The sequence below is a fragment of the Conger conger genome, chromosome 15, assembly GCF_963514075.1.
Source record: "Conger conger chromosome 15, fConCon1.1, whole genome shotgun sequence".
In the NCBI taxonomy this organism is placed as follows: domain Eukaryota; kingdom Metazoa; phylum Chordata; class Actinopteri; order Anguilliformes; family Congridae; genus Conger; species Conger conger.
This window is the reverse complement of record NC_083774.1, coordinates 24,710,501-24,726,548: the sequence shown is the minus strand read 5'-3', so window position 1 is coordinate 24,726,548 and position 16,048 is coordinate 24,710,501. Positions and strand designations below refer to the sequence as shown.

General features: G+C 51.3%; 1 protein-coding gene across 1 annotated transcript in view; it reads right to left on the bottom strand.

Annotated features, from left to right (window-relative positions):
• The window catches only part of dennd4a (DENN/MADD domain containing 4A), a 67,783-nt gene that overhangs the window by 35,934 nt on the left and 15,801 nt on the right, over positions 1–16,048 (bottom strand). The window contains 7 exon segments of the mRNA XM_061221839.1: positions 36–102; positions 1,018–1,256; positions 3,098–3,267; positions 5,232–5,301; positions 6,772–6,804; positions 6,807–7,020; positions 10,450–10,782. Coding sequence (XP_061077823.1) covers positions 36–102; positions 1,018–1,256; positions 3,098–3,267; positions 5,232–5,301; positions 6,772–6,804; positions 6,807–7,020; positions 10,450–10,782 — 1,126 coding nt within the window.

Here is a 16,048-nt window from a genome sequence, read left to right as displayed (position 1 = left end):
AGCTAAAACGGGACTCGCCCCGGCACGTAGCTCACCTGCACCAGGATTCGAGGCCTCTGGGGAGAGGGGAAGGGGACCTTGTGCATGAAGTGTGAGATGTGCCTGCAGAGAGAGGAGGGCACACTAGCATTAGCACACTAAAAACACGGCGCGCTAACGCTCCATTAGCACGTTGACAACATGAATGCAAGGACACGGCGTGCTAGCGCTCCATTAGCACGTTGACAACATGAACGCGAGAACACGACGTGCTAACGAACCCACGCAGTACATCACTCTGACAACGGCGTATTAGCAGGCTGAAACGAAAGGGCATTAATACTGACACCATAGCACGTAAACGTCTCGACCACACAGGGAGCCAGCACTGACGGCTGGGCTCTTAAACTCTCCAGGAACACAGCAGGAAGACGAGTCTGTCCTCAGACGCTGAAGGACGAGGGCTCCTGACAGACACATGGTGGAATGCGAGGGGAATGAGCTCTGTGTGTGTGTGTGTGTGCGTGTGCGTGTCAGTAACTTCACTCAGCAACACATCCACAACTATAACAACCCCCAGCTACACCTCCAAAGTTTCACCCAACACCTCAATCGCACGCAGCACCGAACAACGGAGTGTTTACGGAGCGCTGGCGTTCCCGTGACGCCGGCTGGAGGTGAGGACAGTTTAGCGTCGCGGTGCCACGCGCAGGGGGGACCCAGGCATCGCAGCGTCTGAAACCCGGTGACGAGGCTCCCTCCGGAAGTTTCGTCAGCTGAGCGCTGCGGCTGAACCTGGGCTCCGCACTAGCGTGTTTTCACCGCGGCGCACACGTGCCGCTAAGTTGTAAAGTTTAAGAGCGCGCTAATGCGTCCCAATTAGGAGACGTGTTAGTGCGCTCCCCAGCTCGCACACATCAATTTTTAGGAGCAGATGCTCGTAAAAACGGGAGCGCCGCTGAGCCCTGCGAACCAGGAGTTTCGCCTCCCCTCTCCGACACGCGCCTCGCTGTGCCGCACACGCCGGGCGCCACTCACTTCTCGATGGGCAGCGCGTGGGGGCCGGAGATGGAGTAGCGGTACAGGAAGGTGAGAAACTTCCGGAAGGCGTGGAAGAAGGGCCAGTGGGAGAGCAGGCAGATGCACTTGTTGGTGTGAACGGCCTTGGGGCCGGCGCCCTTCCTCTCGCCCTCCAGCAGCCCCAGCTGGGAGCGCTGCCGGTCCGTCAGGCGCTCCGCGGGGTACGGCTCGTAGAACTGGATGGCAGCCCCGTACACCTGCACACAGGCGCGCACAAGAAAACACACATGAGCACACAAACTGCTGATCTCCTGGGGTGCACAACAGTCACTAGAGCTTCCGGAGAATGGTGCGAAAAACTAAAAACGTCCAGTGAGCAGCAGTTCTGTGGGCAGAAACGCGTTTTTAATGAGAGAGGTCAGAGGAGAAGGGCCAGACTGGTCAAAGCTGACAGGAAGGTGACAGTAATGCAAATAACCACATATTACAACAGTGGTATGCAGAAGAGCATCTCCAAACTGCGGATAGACTATAGCAGCAGAAGACCAAAAAGTCTAATAAATAAGTCTAATAAATACCTAAGTGTATTTTATGGTTCTGCTCTTTTTCTGTGTTTTCTTTCAACATAAATTTATTTAATAGCTAATAACTCAAAGCGATAACATCCAATTGAAAACATTCAGCAGTTCTCTCACAAGCACACCTACAAATCTTATTCTGCCTTCTTTCAGGCATGCAAGTAATCCTGCAGTTCAGTGGAGTGTACTCAAAGGGGGAGAGGAAATGTGATATGTTCGGTTTCATTCCACCCTTAATGGCTCAGCAATAAGGTAATCAGTGTGAATAAGCTCAGAGTGATTCTGCTTGTTTGAAAGCCCTCCAGCTAAAATAAAAGATTAAACGGAGAGCCCTCGTTTCAGCAAAGCACGAATGGTGAGGGGAACCATCCACGGGAACATTTTGACTGGTATCCCCATGGGAACCATCCACGGGAACATTATTACTGCTATCCCCACACAGAGGAATGGTCCAGACGTGTGCTTTCTGCCGACGTTGAGTTTCAGTTTCTTAGGTTTCAGATGAAACGCAGGCCCATAGTTAGATAAGACAGGCTTCAGTCCGCACGCACAGCGGGTACACCGGCCTGAGCGTATCAACAGAGCAGCCGGCTCCTATGGGCAGCTCCAGAGTGAGGAATGCATCCGCTTAGAGGAAGTGTGTGGGTACAGGGGAAGTGTAAGTGTGTGTGTGTGTGTGTGTGTGTGTGTGGGGGGGGGGGGGCGTACGAGTGTTTGAGTGTTTGTGAGGCACCCAGCAGTGTAAGTGGAAGTATGTGTATGTGTGTTGTTGGTATGTGTGTGTGACTGCTGACAATTGTTTAAGCTGTGTCTAGGCATGTGTCACGCATGTGAGTAACCGTCAGTAGTATGTGCGCGTTCGCAGCTGGAGCCGTTTCCATGAGTGTCCGTGAGCATGTGTGTGAAAGCCTATATCCGGGAGGGCAGTGAAGTCAAGGGGGCGGCTGATTCTGGGTCACTGGCTGACACACAGAGACGCTGAATCACTCCTGACTCCGCAGTGCAGTCAGTGTTCATCGGTCCCCCCGGACCCCCGGCCGGAGCCAGGTATTTCCGTTGGGCCGAGGCCTCCATGTCCACACAGCGGGGTCGCTGAGGAGTCAGACGGCCCCGAGCACAGGGGGCCGACGGGCCAGTCGGCCGCACGCCCAGGGGCTTTTCTCCGCGCTCGCTCGATTTACGGTCACCTTTCGGCGAACTCCCCGGACTTCTCAAGCAAACAGACGCGTTTCTCGACCCACTGCCCTTGTTGCGAGCCTTAAACAAGCACCGGCACTGTTTACACTGGGCCGCTTTACGCCTGTGTTTCTGTGTGACTGCGTAACCTCGCGCCCCTGTTTTCAATCTGTGTGTGCCGATGTTTTTCCATCCTGTGGGAAAGCCTGCATCTGTATGCGCGTGAAGGAGCCGGTGCCGTTAGAAACTTAAAAACGAATTCAGAAATGAATATTAATATATGAAAGGAAGAAAGAAGTAAAGAACAAAGAAAGAAAGAAAAGACCCTTGGTTGTTTGTCTCACCTTTTCCCCAGAGGCCCCCGTCAGGACGAAGGTGGAGAAGACGGGCAGGGAGTACTTGGTCAGGGAAGGCCAGCACTCGATGGTGGCTCCCATGGGGAGGCAGAACAGGGGCACTGACTCGGGCAGCGGGAATGACTCATAGTCCTCCTCAGGGTGTCTGCAGAGCAACCCTGAACACAAACACACAGAGCACCTCAATCTGACCACTGGAACAGCCAGTAAACAGACAAATTCCTGATTCCGTACTCCAGAACAGCCAGTAAACAGTACAGACTAATTCCTGATTCTGTATGCTGAAACAGTCAATAAACAGTACAGACAAATTCCTGATTCGGTACTCTGAAACAGCCAGCAGATATACTAAGCAGTCAATTTCATTTCTCATTTGCATTTTGATTGGTTCAAGCCAGTCAGTCACGGACTGCATTTCAAAGTTCTTGAAGATTCAGTCTGGGTTCACTTAGAGAAACTCACCCACACAGCACCCTAATGAGAGTGGCTTCTCAGGGCCTACTGTATGAATAAATCACCTCATAGACAAGCTAATCAGACACTCAAAGATGCAATATTTTTGAGCAGCATCCCAAAAGGACGTAGCCTACACCGGTGAGTTTGTATTGAAAAGTTAAGCTGCTTGTGCATGATGTATGCTGTAGGAAAAATAACATAACTGATTTCATAGGATGATAATAATAATAATAATAATAATAATAATTTTGTGCCGTCAGATATTGTTCTCTAACAAATGACTAACAGGGCGTTCCCTACGGAGACGCTTATTAGAACGTGCATCGCGCAGACTTAATTCAAACTGTCAGCTCTAAACCCTCGGCGAGGAGGGCCCTGGTTACGCAAGCAGCAACAGCTGCCACGTTCACAGGGCGGGGACGGGTCCGGGCTGTTCCTCTTACACGCTAAATCAGCGGATTATCGGCCCTTACCCCCACGCCCACTCCCGCCACCGCCGAGCGCGGACGACCGGGCCGCGAGCCCGGCTCAGTTCTTCTAGAACATTCCCCCGGGGACGCCGCAGCGCACAGCTGTTCACACGTCTCCGTTTATCCCTCTATTTGCTTCGCGGATAATCCGGGGCGCCGCACAATGTAGACAATTACCGCCGCCGGCGTTACCGTTTTTAATTCGACGGCTGAATATTTACGGATGTTATTAAAGTTTTAAGAAGGACGCAAGGACCCCACTCTGAGCGTTGGCCTCCATGACACATAAGCACGAGTCTGGCTAAACTTTTCACCCTCGTTCATTATGACTGCAGGAGGGACAGAGGCATTATTATTTATTATTATTGACCTGTATTTATACAGGGAAAGTTGACTGAGCACAGATGCTCTTCTGCAGCAACACCCCTCCCCCCCATAGTACCCTAACCTGCATGTCCTTGTACTGTGGGAGGAAACCGGAGTACCTGGAGGAAACCCACACAGACACGGGGGAGAACACGAAAACTCCACACAGAAAGGCCCCGGCTCGTTCCGTGAGGCGACAGAGCCATCCAGGGCAGTGGAGACTCAGCACCCCGGCGCTCTCAGGACTCACAGAAAGCCTTATCAGCAGCTGCGGCTGAGAGGAGCCTCTACGTCTCGCGCAGTCTGATGCTTCCCCGGTGCGGCTGTCAGCGAAGGACGACTATATCAGCGCCTTATCGGGACGGGCCAAGGAAATCGCAGGGCACTGCTCGGACGGTAAAGCTGTCTGGGACACGGCGGGCCTGAACCCTGCGCCGTGTAGTGACAGCTTGCGTCCCTATTCGTGTCAGGCGCTTAAAATTTACAGCGCCGCCAGACGCATCAGATTAACGGAGACAACGAGGCCATATTTTTCAGCAGCGTCCTCGTAAATCGGCAAAATATTCCCGGAACACGCCGGAGTGGAGCATCGCGACGCTTATGACTCATCTCATCTGAAGTCCGGGAGCTGTTATTTACCGGCACCATACGCTTGCAAAAAGCCATTTTAGAAAAATAGATATTTTGTAAAACCCCCAGGCGCCTGAAGGGAGCTTAGAGCTGGCTTTAGAAAAACAACACAAAGACAGCACAACTTCTCCTTTACTTCCACAACTGCCTGTGCAGCCTTCTTCTGGTTAATGGAGGAGCTTAGTCAGACAGTCACTCACCTGCTTTGTAGGCGATTGTGTTGGTTTTGGCCACAGACTTCTTGTAACATAAGTAGACTGAGGTACCCCACTGCAGACAAAAAGGAGACAGGAATCGACGACGTCAGAAAGGAGCACTCATCGGTAAACCTTAACGTCTCTGTTTTGTAATGTTGTGGGCTCCACTGTTACAAAACAACACGGCAGTGGTATTTTCTGGCAAATTGCTGCTTAATCTTACATTGTTTTGGTCTCACAGTGGCTGCACACATCAGAGGGGCACAAGGTAAACGGCAGGAGTAAAACTAAACGCATTCGCGGAGGAGGTATTCTGCCTGTTACCCACCATCCATCGGGTGGCAGAGGGTGAGTGTGCAGGGGTAGACCTGTGGATTGGGCGGGTGTCTGGGCCAGTCCAGCCTGGCCCAGGACCGTGTGGGGGACAGCACGTCTCACACACAGGTATGTAAACAGCACAGCAGCCGGCTTTTTATAGCACAGCTGGCGTACAGCGAAGGATGCGGAATCGGAGCGGAACAGAGGAGGAATGCGGAACGGGGGGGGGGGGTTCACGATAACTGGAGCGGGCCTTACTGCCCCAAACAGGAGCATGGACTGGGAATACAACCACAGGGGGGTACTGAAGAAATACATCTGTCTTCCTGCCTTTCAACTGCCGTCTACCCACACTGCCTCTCCATCCACCCACACACCCTCCCTTCTTCTTTCACTCCCTCATTCGCTTCTGCTCCATCAACCCACTCTTGGCATCTTTCTGTCCTTCCCTGCTACTGTCTCTCTCTGTGTCTCTCTCTCTCACTGTCTGTCTGTCTGTCTGTCTCTCTTAGTTTGTCTGTCTCAGTCTGTCTGTGTCTGTCTCAGTCTGTCTCTCACACTCTCTCTCTCTCTCTCTCTCTCTCTCCGTCTGTCTCCATCCCTCCTTTCCATGTCTCTTCACTCCCTTGCCGGAGACTTTCACCACCCTATAAACACCATCTGGCTCAGAAGCTAATGGATGGCGGCATTGACGCTCTTATCGGACCAGCGCCAGACAAGCTAATCAGTTCTAACAGCACTGCTATACGAGCCCAAAGGAAGACTGCTGATTTCAACATGCAGGCTGTGCTCCCTGTATTACCAAAGAAACTGCAGGAGAAAAACTCATCTGAAGCTCTCAGTATTTTTCCATTTCAGAGGGGAGTGGAGCTGGCTGCTTTGGATTAGGGTTCTGAGCTTATTGGTTTTGAAGTAATGGGGATTCTCTAGGTTCTGAGGTAATATGATGTTTTGCTTTGAGGGGATTTGCGATGAAGAAGATTTTCTGGTTTTGAGGAAACATGGATTGTGAGGTAATGTGGGTGCCCTGGTTTTGAGGTTCTGGTGCTCTGGTTTTTGAGGAACATAGATCTCTGCATCTAAGGTTTTGTGGTTGCTCTGGTGTTGAGGCAATGCGGGGGCTCTGGTTTGGAGGTAATGTTGGCACTTTGGTGTTGAGGTAACGTGGCCGGTCTGGTGTTGAGGTTGGGTCACTGCCCTGGTTTTCGCGTTAACGCGGTCTCACCATGCTGCTGCTGAGGTTCTTGTCCACCCTGCACAGAAGGTGTGAGGGGGAGTCTCCCCCTTGCCGGGGATGATGATGCAGATGTCGGTGACGGCCAGCGAGGCGTGGGGCAGGGAGTCAGAGGCGCGGCGGTATGTGATGTAGATGCGCTGCGAGGAGTTGCTGCTGATGTTGGCAGGGCGACCAGAGGGCGTGGTCTGGATGATGTCACAGCCTGGTTTCAGACGCTCTTTCCACTCGTACAGCACTCTGTAAAACCCGGAGGAGAAACGAGGACCGGTCACGTACAGCGACGGGATTAACTCCAGCGCTAGCCCTGATTTGACCAGCTCCAGCCCTTTCCAAGCTCCTAATCGGCACGAGTGTGAATGGTGAAGGTTCACGAGGAGTGTTGGACACAGAGGTCAAGGGTCAGTCAGCACTGCTCACAGCACTTCATCGTTGGCATGGCCTGAGTAAGCGCCACCGATGAGTTCTTTTAGTCACCTGGTGAAGCAGAAGGGCGGCACCATGGAGCTAAGGATCATGTAATGGTGCTCTCAGCCACACCCTGGGCTAGCTCACTGCACAGCCCGGACAAACACCAGAGAACACGGACAGGCGAGTGTGTGAGGTGCTTCATGATGCTCACAGGCTTGGGCTGTGGTCTACTAAATCAGGCTACATCATCCTGACTGTGATCACGGGAATCCCCTGCGGTCCCTGCAGTGGCTGGGAAACCCCCCCGAGCCCCACAGGGGCGAACGCAACCTAATCGGGGAATGAGAATGACAGACATGGTGGTAAACAGACACACGAGAACATTCCGTCAGCACCATTTTAACATTTTACATACACAGTGCACTGCACACAAAAACCCACACATAAACACATATAGAGACCACACCACAGTCAGACACACACACATGAATCCATAGCACAGTGCATTTAAGTAGCAAAGCAGCTCCAGCTTAGAGCTAGACTAGAGCTGTGCAGGTAACCTGCAACATGCCCATATGACCATAATCCATGCCCAAATTAATTGAAAATGGTAAATGGTAAATGGTTGGAATTTATATAGCGCCTTTATCCAAAGCGCTGTACAATTGATGCTCTCATTCACCCATTCATACACACACACCGACGGCGATTGGCTGCCATGCAAGGCGCCGACCAGCTCATCAGGAGCATTTAGGGGTTAGGTGTCTTGCTCAGGGACACTTTGACACACCCATGGCGGAAACAAACTGCCGACCTGAAATGATTGTCATCATGTTTCAGGAGCATGTTTTTTCTAAGAGCTGTGTATTGAAAATGACTGGTCAAGCAGCCTACTGTTTCTTCTTATAACATACTGCCACTTGCTACTGGATATAGGTAGGCAAGCTAGTTATTTACCACAATAAATAAAGAAAAAATATAGGCTGGCAGTTCCTGTTTTCGCAAACTTTTTCAATAAAGGTAAACTCTTATCATGCCGTTTAAGAAATTAGAACAGCTGACACTTCCTGATACACGAACCTGATTTAGAATGCGCAGCGTATCCACTTGAAGCAATTTACAAGCTAATCGTAAAACTGCAGATTACATCTTGTTAAACAGCTCATTAAATGACTTTATTGACCCGACGGTCTATTTCTTTAAATGTGGGCAGATGCAACAGAACCCTTTTCATCTCTAGTTTGGCTCAAAAATGGGAAATTCCAGAACAGACTGGCATGTCATTATGCGATATCGTGATTTTGCTCTTAACCAATTCTTTTTTTTTTTTGGCCTCAAGCTAAAGTATTGCTACTATCCCCACGAGATAGACAAAAACTTTTGATTATGTTGGGTGGCAGCCTGCATTAATAACTCATTCATTGCAACTAAAGGAGATGATCATGTTCTTTTCCCTCAAATAGAAATGCGGCTGCTCAGAGCAGTTTATTCGAAGTTGCTGTTCTGACACCATTTTACTTTTGTGGTTTTATTCGTTTTTATAGTTTTACTTATCACTTGTATAGGAAGTTTACATAAGATTGTTGTTTATACTGATTGCCGTGGCACACAATATGTGTAAATAAAGTAAAACGGTAACTGTTTACTGCAGTTACTTTAAGCACTGTTAACATGCCAATTCTATTCACCAACACACACAACCCCAGCAGACAGACAGTGTGAGGACAGTTTACACAAAAATGTGATAATGGGCCCTGCCTGAGGTTAACTGCCACACTGATGACATTCTCACACTCACCACAGAAGAGTCGGAGTGACAGGGACTGCCACCCGTTTAGAGAATAGAGGACTGAAATAGACAGACAGACAGACAGACAGACAGACAGACAGACAGACAGACAGACAGACAGACAGACAGACAGACAGACAGACAGACAGACAGACAGACAGACAGACAGACAGACAGACAGACAGACAGACAGACAGACAGACAGACAGACAGACAGACAGACAGACAGACAGACAGACAGACAGACAGACAACATACACACACACAGCTCCTGTCTGTAATTACCCGACCCTGGACAGAGAACTGAAGCCCTATAACAGGTTGTGAAACCCCCCCCCCCCTCCCCTCACAATCACAAACACTGGCAACAGTGTAGCAACAGAAGAACTGGCTCCTTCTCTGCAATAAGCAGCATCACATCACAAGGTCCTGTGCCTCTCCCAGGCTTCTTTAAAAACAGCCTGGTGTCAGAGGAACTGGAGAAGCCACCGACACACAGAACTAATCATATTCAGCAGAAAACCTTCAGAGAGGGCAGGCCGAGGAGGGAAAGAGCAGGGTCTCTGATCAAGGCTTACACCGAAGAGGGCAGCAGGGACCTGGCAGGTAACTGGCCCAGGATCCAGTTCTGCTGGCCCTCATTATAACACTGAGCAGTGCTGCTGTGTGCTGATAGTGATGCGTGCTGTCAGACTGGCACTGGGGTGAGCTCTGTCTGCGGCTGTCTGTCTGCACTGATGGACTGTGGTCCGGAGCTCCGGTGTCAATGCAACACGACCGCATGACTCAGCTGATGGACCGCGGAGTGAACAGAAACAAAGTCTAGTCCAAATCCCAAAGTGACTGACGACGCTGTGGTGATGGGACAAGACTGAGTGTCATTGCCCATTCCCACCCAAGGATAAGAACAGGGGGTTTAAACACAGTTTGAGTTCAATTTTACTGGATATACAAAGCGTGCAACATATGGGGGGTTTTACACTCCAGCATTATACATGCAGAACAAGAACATTATTATTAACCCTTTCAGTCCCAAGAGTGCCATATGACACTCAACCTTATACCTGTTCAACCAATCAAAATCACATTTACATTACATTAATGGCATTTGGCAGACGCTCTTATCCAGAGCGACTTACAGTTGATTAGACTAAGCAGGAGACGATCCTCCCCTGGAGCAATGCAGGGTTAAGGGCCCAATGGCTGTGCGGATCTTATTGTGGCCACACCGGGGATCGAACCACCGACCTTGTGGGTCCCAGTCACGCACCTTAACCACTACAGGCAGCCCCGCCTGACTGCTATACTATTGTTTTGAGCCCCTATTAAAACCCTGCTAAATTTTCTCAACCAAAGCCCCTTGCGATTTGGGTGGAGCCTCATATTGGGCTGGGGACTGAAAGGGTTAAATAGTACTATTTAATAATATGAGTTATTAGAGAGAACCCCGTTCTCCCTGCCTCTCTCACCCCAGGTCAGTGAGCGGGGGCTTGTCGCGGCCCCTGCGGTAGCAGAGGAAGATCTGGGGCCCCATGAGGCTGCCCCCGTTCAGGTCTGCGGACAGGCCGGAGGGCGTGGAGTCCACGCAGGTGTACCCCGCCGGCACCTCCTCGCCCAGCGAGCGCATCACCACCAGCACGTCTGTGATGGGCGCGCGCGGCTTGGCCGTCTTGTGGCACGCGTCGTCGAAGTGGATCTCCTCGTCCAGCGGTTTGGACGAGTCCGTCAGGCCGGCCACCACAAAGTAGTCCGCTACGCGAGGGCCTTTGTCCTCCAACATCTCCCATCCCCGCGTGGTGGATCTGCAGTGAGAGGGAGAGAGAGAGAGAGGGAGAGGGAGAAAGAGAGAGGGAGAGTGAGAGTGAGAGAGAGAGTGAGAGAGTGAGAGAGAGTGAGAGAGAGGGGGAGAGAAAGGTTGAGGGTGAGGAGACCCAGGCATACAGTTGTCCCAACCCCTGTACCCTGCTAGTGCTGCTCTAACTTAAAACACAGAGGAAGATGGTTTGTTACTGGTAGCGAACTGCAAAGTACAGAAGATGGTGTGTTCGTGGGAGTACACTGTAAGCTAGGGGAGATGTGAGTTGGTATTAGTGCACTGTTAACTAGGGGAGATGGTATGTTGGTAGTACACAGTGAATTATGGGACGCATTGTGTTTAAAGAACAGAGAGGTCTGAGAGATTTATTTTCCCTCCACTTTAACATTAACATTCCACAGCAATTACACCCCCGACATAAGCACTGAAGATTATACGGTTCTCAGCATCACACACTCATTTTTTAAAAAGACAAGAAGACAAAGAGTCGGAGCTGTTGCGTCAGCCTCTCTCCGAGAGTAAAAGACATGGTAAGAAGGGGGTAAAGGCTCTGTAACTGATCTGTATTGACTTTGGGTGTCCAGCGGCTGAAGGGAAGGGGGAGAGGGTGTCTGTTTGTGTCTGCACTGTGGGGTCCGCTGACAGCACACTCTAATTTCAGCATCGTCACTTCTGACCAATCAGCACAGCTATTGCCGTGTGCCCCTCCCTCCCCACCATCTGACTACTTTGTGACATTAATGGTATTTAGTGAGGGGGGGGGGGGGAGGGCTGAAGTCCTGCTCTATCACTGTGGCAACGGTCCACATTTTCCTGTGGTTTAAATACACATAGGCAGCTCACACACAGAAACATGCCCAAGCTGTTTTTGCCTACCACACAGGCACTTGCGCACAAACACTCGTTCTCATACTCACACACACTCACACACACTCTCTCACTCTCTCTCACTCTCTCTCACACTCTCACACACTCTCACACACTCTCACACACTCTCACACACTCTCACACACTCTCACACACTCTCACACACACACACACACACTCACACACTCACACACTCACACACTCACACACTCACACACTCACACACTCACACACTCTCACACTCTCACACTCTCACACTCTCACACACTCTCACACACTCTCACACACACTCACACACACTCACACACACTCACACACACGCGCCTCTCTCTGCATGAGGCCCCAGGCTCCCCGTCCCCAGGGTCTGGTGGGGTGGGCTTAGCACCACGTTCTCCGTCTTGAAAGCCGAGCCTTTCCCACATCTCCCATAAGCCCCTGTGCTGTCACCGAGGTCAGCGCATATTACAAACACATTTCTGCGCTCTCGGCCTGTTTAAACCTGCAGGAGCACTGCCGCGGTACGGGCGGACTGGCCGGGAGACTCTCAGCACAAGCAGCAGACGCTGCAGGGAGGGTGGAGGCCAGCCAAACTGGGTGTGAGGGGCGTGCAGCTGTGCCCTGGGTCAGGGCCGGGCGTCCCACTGCGACAGGGGCAGGGACCCGTCCTCTTACCACACCCCTTCCCTCTCCCTCTCTTTATACCGCACCCCTTCACTCTCTTTATACCGCACCCCTTCCCTCTCCCTCTCTTTATACCGCACCCCTACTCCCTCTCTTTATACCGCACCCCTACTCCCTCTCTTTATACCGCACCCCTTCCCTCTCCCTCTCTTTATACCGCACCCCTTCACTCTCCCTCTCTTTATACCGCACCACTCTCCCTCTCCCTCTCTTTATACCGCACCCCTACTCCCTCTCTTTATACCGCACCCCTACTCCCTCTTTATACCGCACCCCTACTCCCTCTCTTTATACCGCACCCCTTCCCTCTCTTTATACCGCACCCCTTCCCTCTCCCTCTCTTTATACCACACCACTCTCCCTCTCCCTCTCTTTATACCGCACCCCTACTCCCTCTTTATACCGCACCCCTACTCCCTCTCTTTATACCGCACCCCTTCCCTCTCCCTCTCTTTATACCGCACCACTCTCCCTCTCCCTCTCTTTATACCGCACCCCTACTCCCTCTTTATACCGCACCCCTACTCCCTCTCTTTATACCGCACCCCTACTCCCTCTCTTTATACCGCACCCGCCCGCTCCACACGTCCCTCTCTCATATTTCATCTGTCCGTCTCACTCCATCGCACACGGTTCTCTCAATCTCTCTCCCTCCCTCCCTCCCTTCTTTCCGGTAGTTTACCAGCCTGCTGGCCTCCCTCCTTCCATCACTCTTTCATAGTTCACTGGGTGCCCCCTGCTCCTCCCTCTCTCTTTTCCACACTTCAAAAACGCACTCACCCTTCTCTCCTTCACTGCTGTGCAAGCCCTCTCCTTCTCTGGGTACCTTTTTCTTATTAATAAAGCGAAGATAATAAAGGCTTTAAAAGTCAAAAAGTCTCTCTCTCCCTCCACCTCACTCTCATTCTCTCAATCTCTCTCCCTCTCTCTCCCTCCTTCCCTCCCTCCTCCCTTCTTTCCGGTAGTTCACCCGTCTCTTTGCCTCCCTCCTTCCATCACTCTTTCATAGTTCACTGGGTGCCCCTGCTCCTCCCTCTCTTTCCCACACACTCACCTCTTCTCTGCTACGCTGCTGAGCAAGCCCCATCACTCTGGGTACTGCTTTCTTATTATTAATAACGGGAAGATAGTCTATTAAAGTCGATAAAGTCTCTCTCTCCCTCCACCTCACTCTTTCAATCTCTCTCCCTCTCTCTCTGTCTGTCTCTCCCCCCCTCCTTCAGACAGCAGGCTGAAGGCCCTGCTGCCCCAGTGTGGAGGGGCTGACAGGCCTGAGTTCCTGTGGTCAGGCTAACAGGAGACAGATGCCCGCTGTGGGATGTGGTTCAAGGGCCTTGACCCCCTGACCACACCAGTCCCCCACCTCCCGTGAGGGTGACGCCAGACCGCTGTTCACAGGGCCTCCTCGTTTCCTCCGACCCACGGGAGGCCTGGTGTCCCGGGCCCGTGTTTCCGATCGGAACGAGCCCTAGCTGCGCTAGAACCTACCGGAATGTGCGGCCCAAGCTCAGTCACACAGCAACAGCCAGAGGAGAAGACGGCCCACAGCACTGGAATGCCAGTGTATGTTTTCTTAGCCCGCTGAAAAACCCCATTAGTGTGAAAGGCGTGTTCGGCTGTGACTGCGGTCAAAACAGCACATTCCAATCACGCGTACCCTTCAACACCACGGCCTCTATTTCTCGCTGGGTTAAAACGGAGCTGGTTTTCTGAGTAAACACGACGGAACACGGTCATGGGACTCATTAGCTTAGCCAATCACAGCTCTTAACCCTTTCAGTTCCAAGAGTACCATATGACATTCTCGACCTCATACCTTTTCAACCAATTAAAATGACTGCTGTACTATTGTTTTGAGCCCCTATTAAAACCATACTAAATTCTCTCAATTTTCTCAACCAAAGGATTTGGGTGGAACCACTTCATATTGGGCTCGGGACTGAAAGGGTTAAGCAGTAATCCAGCCTGCTAACTGACTACCCTCCAATCTGCTGACTCCTCTTCTGCGACTATAACTCTCAGCAATAAAGACAAGGAGAGGATTCACACAGGGATGCAGAGCTGAAGATTTAAGGCACGTCTTGGTCAGAGAGCTTGCGGCGTGATCAAAGGTAGGCCGGAATCTCTTTGAGCACAACCAGACATCAAGGGCCATTATCCTGAGCTGCCGTTACAGGGTTTCAGTGGAAAAACTCCTCTCTTCCCTGCTCGCCTGTTACCTCTCCAATCTCCCTCAAACCTGCCCCTTAGAGCTCCACCTCCCCAGCCTCCAACCTCCTCCATCCCTCTGCTCCTCCGCCTTAATCACCGAATATCCAGCCTCCAACCTCCACCCTCCATTTCCCAAACCGCCAGCTCTGTCTGCATTACCTCCCTCCACCTCCCCCGTCTCAATCCCTCGCGCCTTGCTAAAATCGTTTCCGCCTTTCACTCCTCCATCCTCCTCCTCCCCTCCCCTACCCCCCTCACAGACTGCAGAAACACAGCTCGTACAGGCTCAGGCGTAACCTGAATCACGGGGCATAATCCGCAGCCTCTCCCTGCCAGTCTGGGCCCCCGCCACAACACCGTCAGAACCGCCACATCAAAACCCCAGCGCGACAGCACCGGGGACTCCTCTGCACGCCGGAGAGGTGAAACGAAACCATGAAACTCCGAGACCCTTTCCCCCGCTGAGCTGGCAGGCGTACAGACGAATCCGCCAGGCACCCGGAGCTGCGGCCCTGAAGACGTTTCCGGAACTGAACGGTGCGGTCGGCGTGCCGCACACATAAACAAACTTTTCAAGTCAGCATGTTGCCCTAAATTAACACATCATAACTGTCTGAATCGGTTTTTACGCGGAAAATTACAGTGTAATTTTCCAAATAAATGACAGGAAATTACTACCTGAACAACAGTAGCTACAGCACAGATTGAGACAGGACTGAGATACACAATGGGGAGAAAGCCAAAAAAACTTCCTATCAAAAGCAAATCTATGGCGCGGTGACAGCAAACATTGAGCAAGCTGTACACACCAACAGGCACAGATACTGAGAAACACTGGTGAGGACGGGGGCAGATGGCGCCCAGTATGGAGGGGCGGGAGGGTGAACAACCTCTGTATTTATCGCGACTGCGCGGATAACGATGTCAACAGGAACGAGATTCACCCTGCGTCCAAATGACTGCCAACCCAAAAAAAAGCCTTTCACCCAAAAACACTTTCACAAAAACACCATGGCCGCCCAGGCTGAGTGGCCTGGACTGACGTTCCTGCCAGGAAGTTTCTGCCTTTGACCGTCAGACCAGGGGCTCTGGCAAAAGCAAAACCTGGGTCAAAGATAAAAGCGGACCTGATTTACACAGCCACAGAACGTGCGGGCCATTACGTGTCAACTCAAATGAAGTGCACCGCAGCATCGCTTCAATTGCTTCGATTTTTTGTGGTACGCAAAGTGACACAGAAACTAAACCTATCAAGACACCATGACAATTTTCTTAATAAAGATGATCTTGATTGAATCTTCAACATATCAAAAGTTAAGGATTTCTGATACATTTTGGTGTCCCCAAAAAGGGGTATGTAAATTAAGTTACTTACATAGATAAATTGGACTGAAATTGATTCTTGGCCCCGACATCACTGCTTGCAGCTACATACATTTTCTTAATTTGTCATTTATATTTAGCAAGGAAGGCCAAATTAAAAAAGTTCTCTC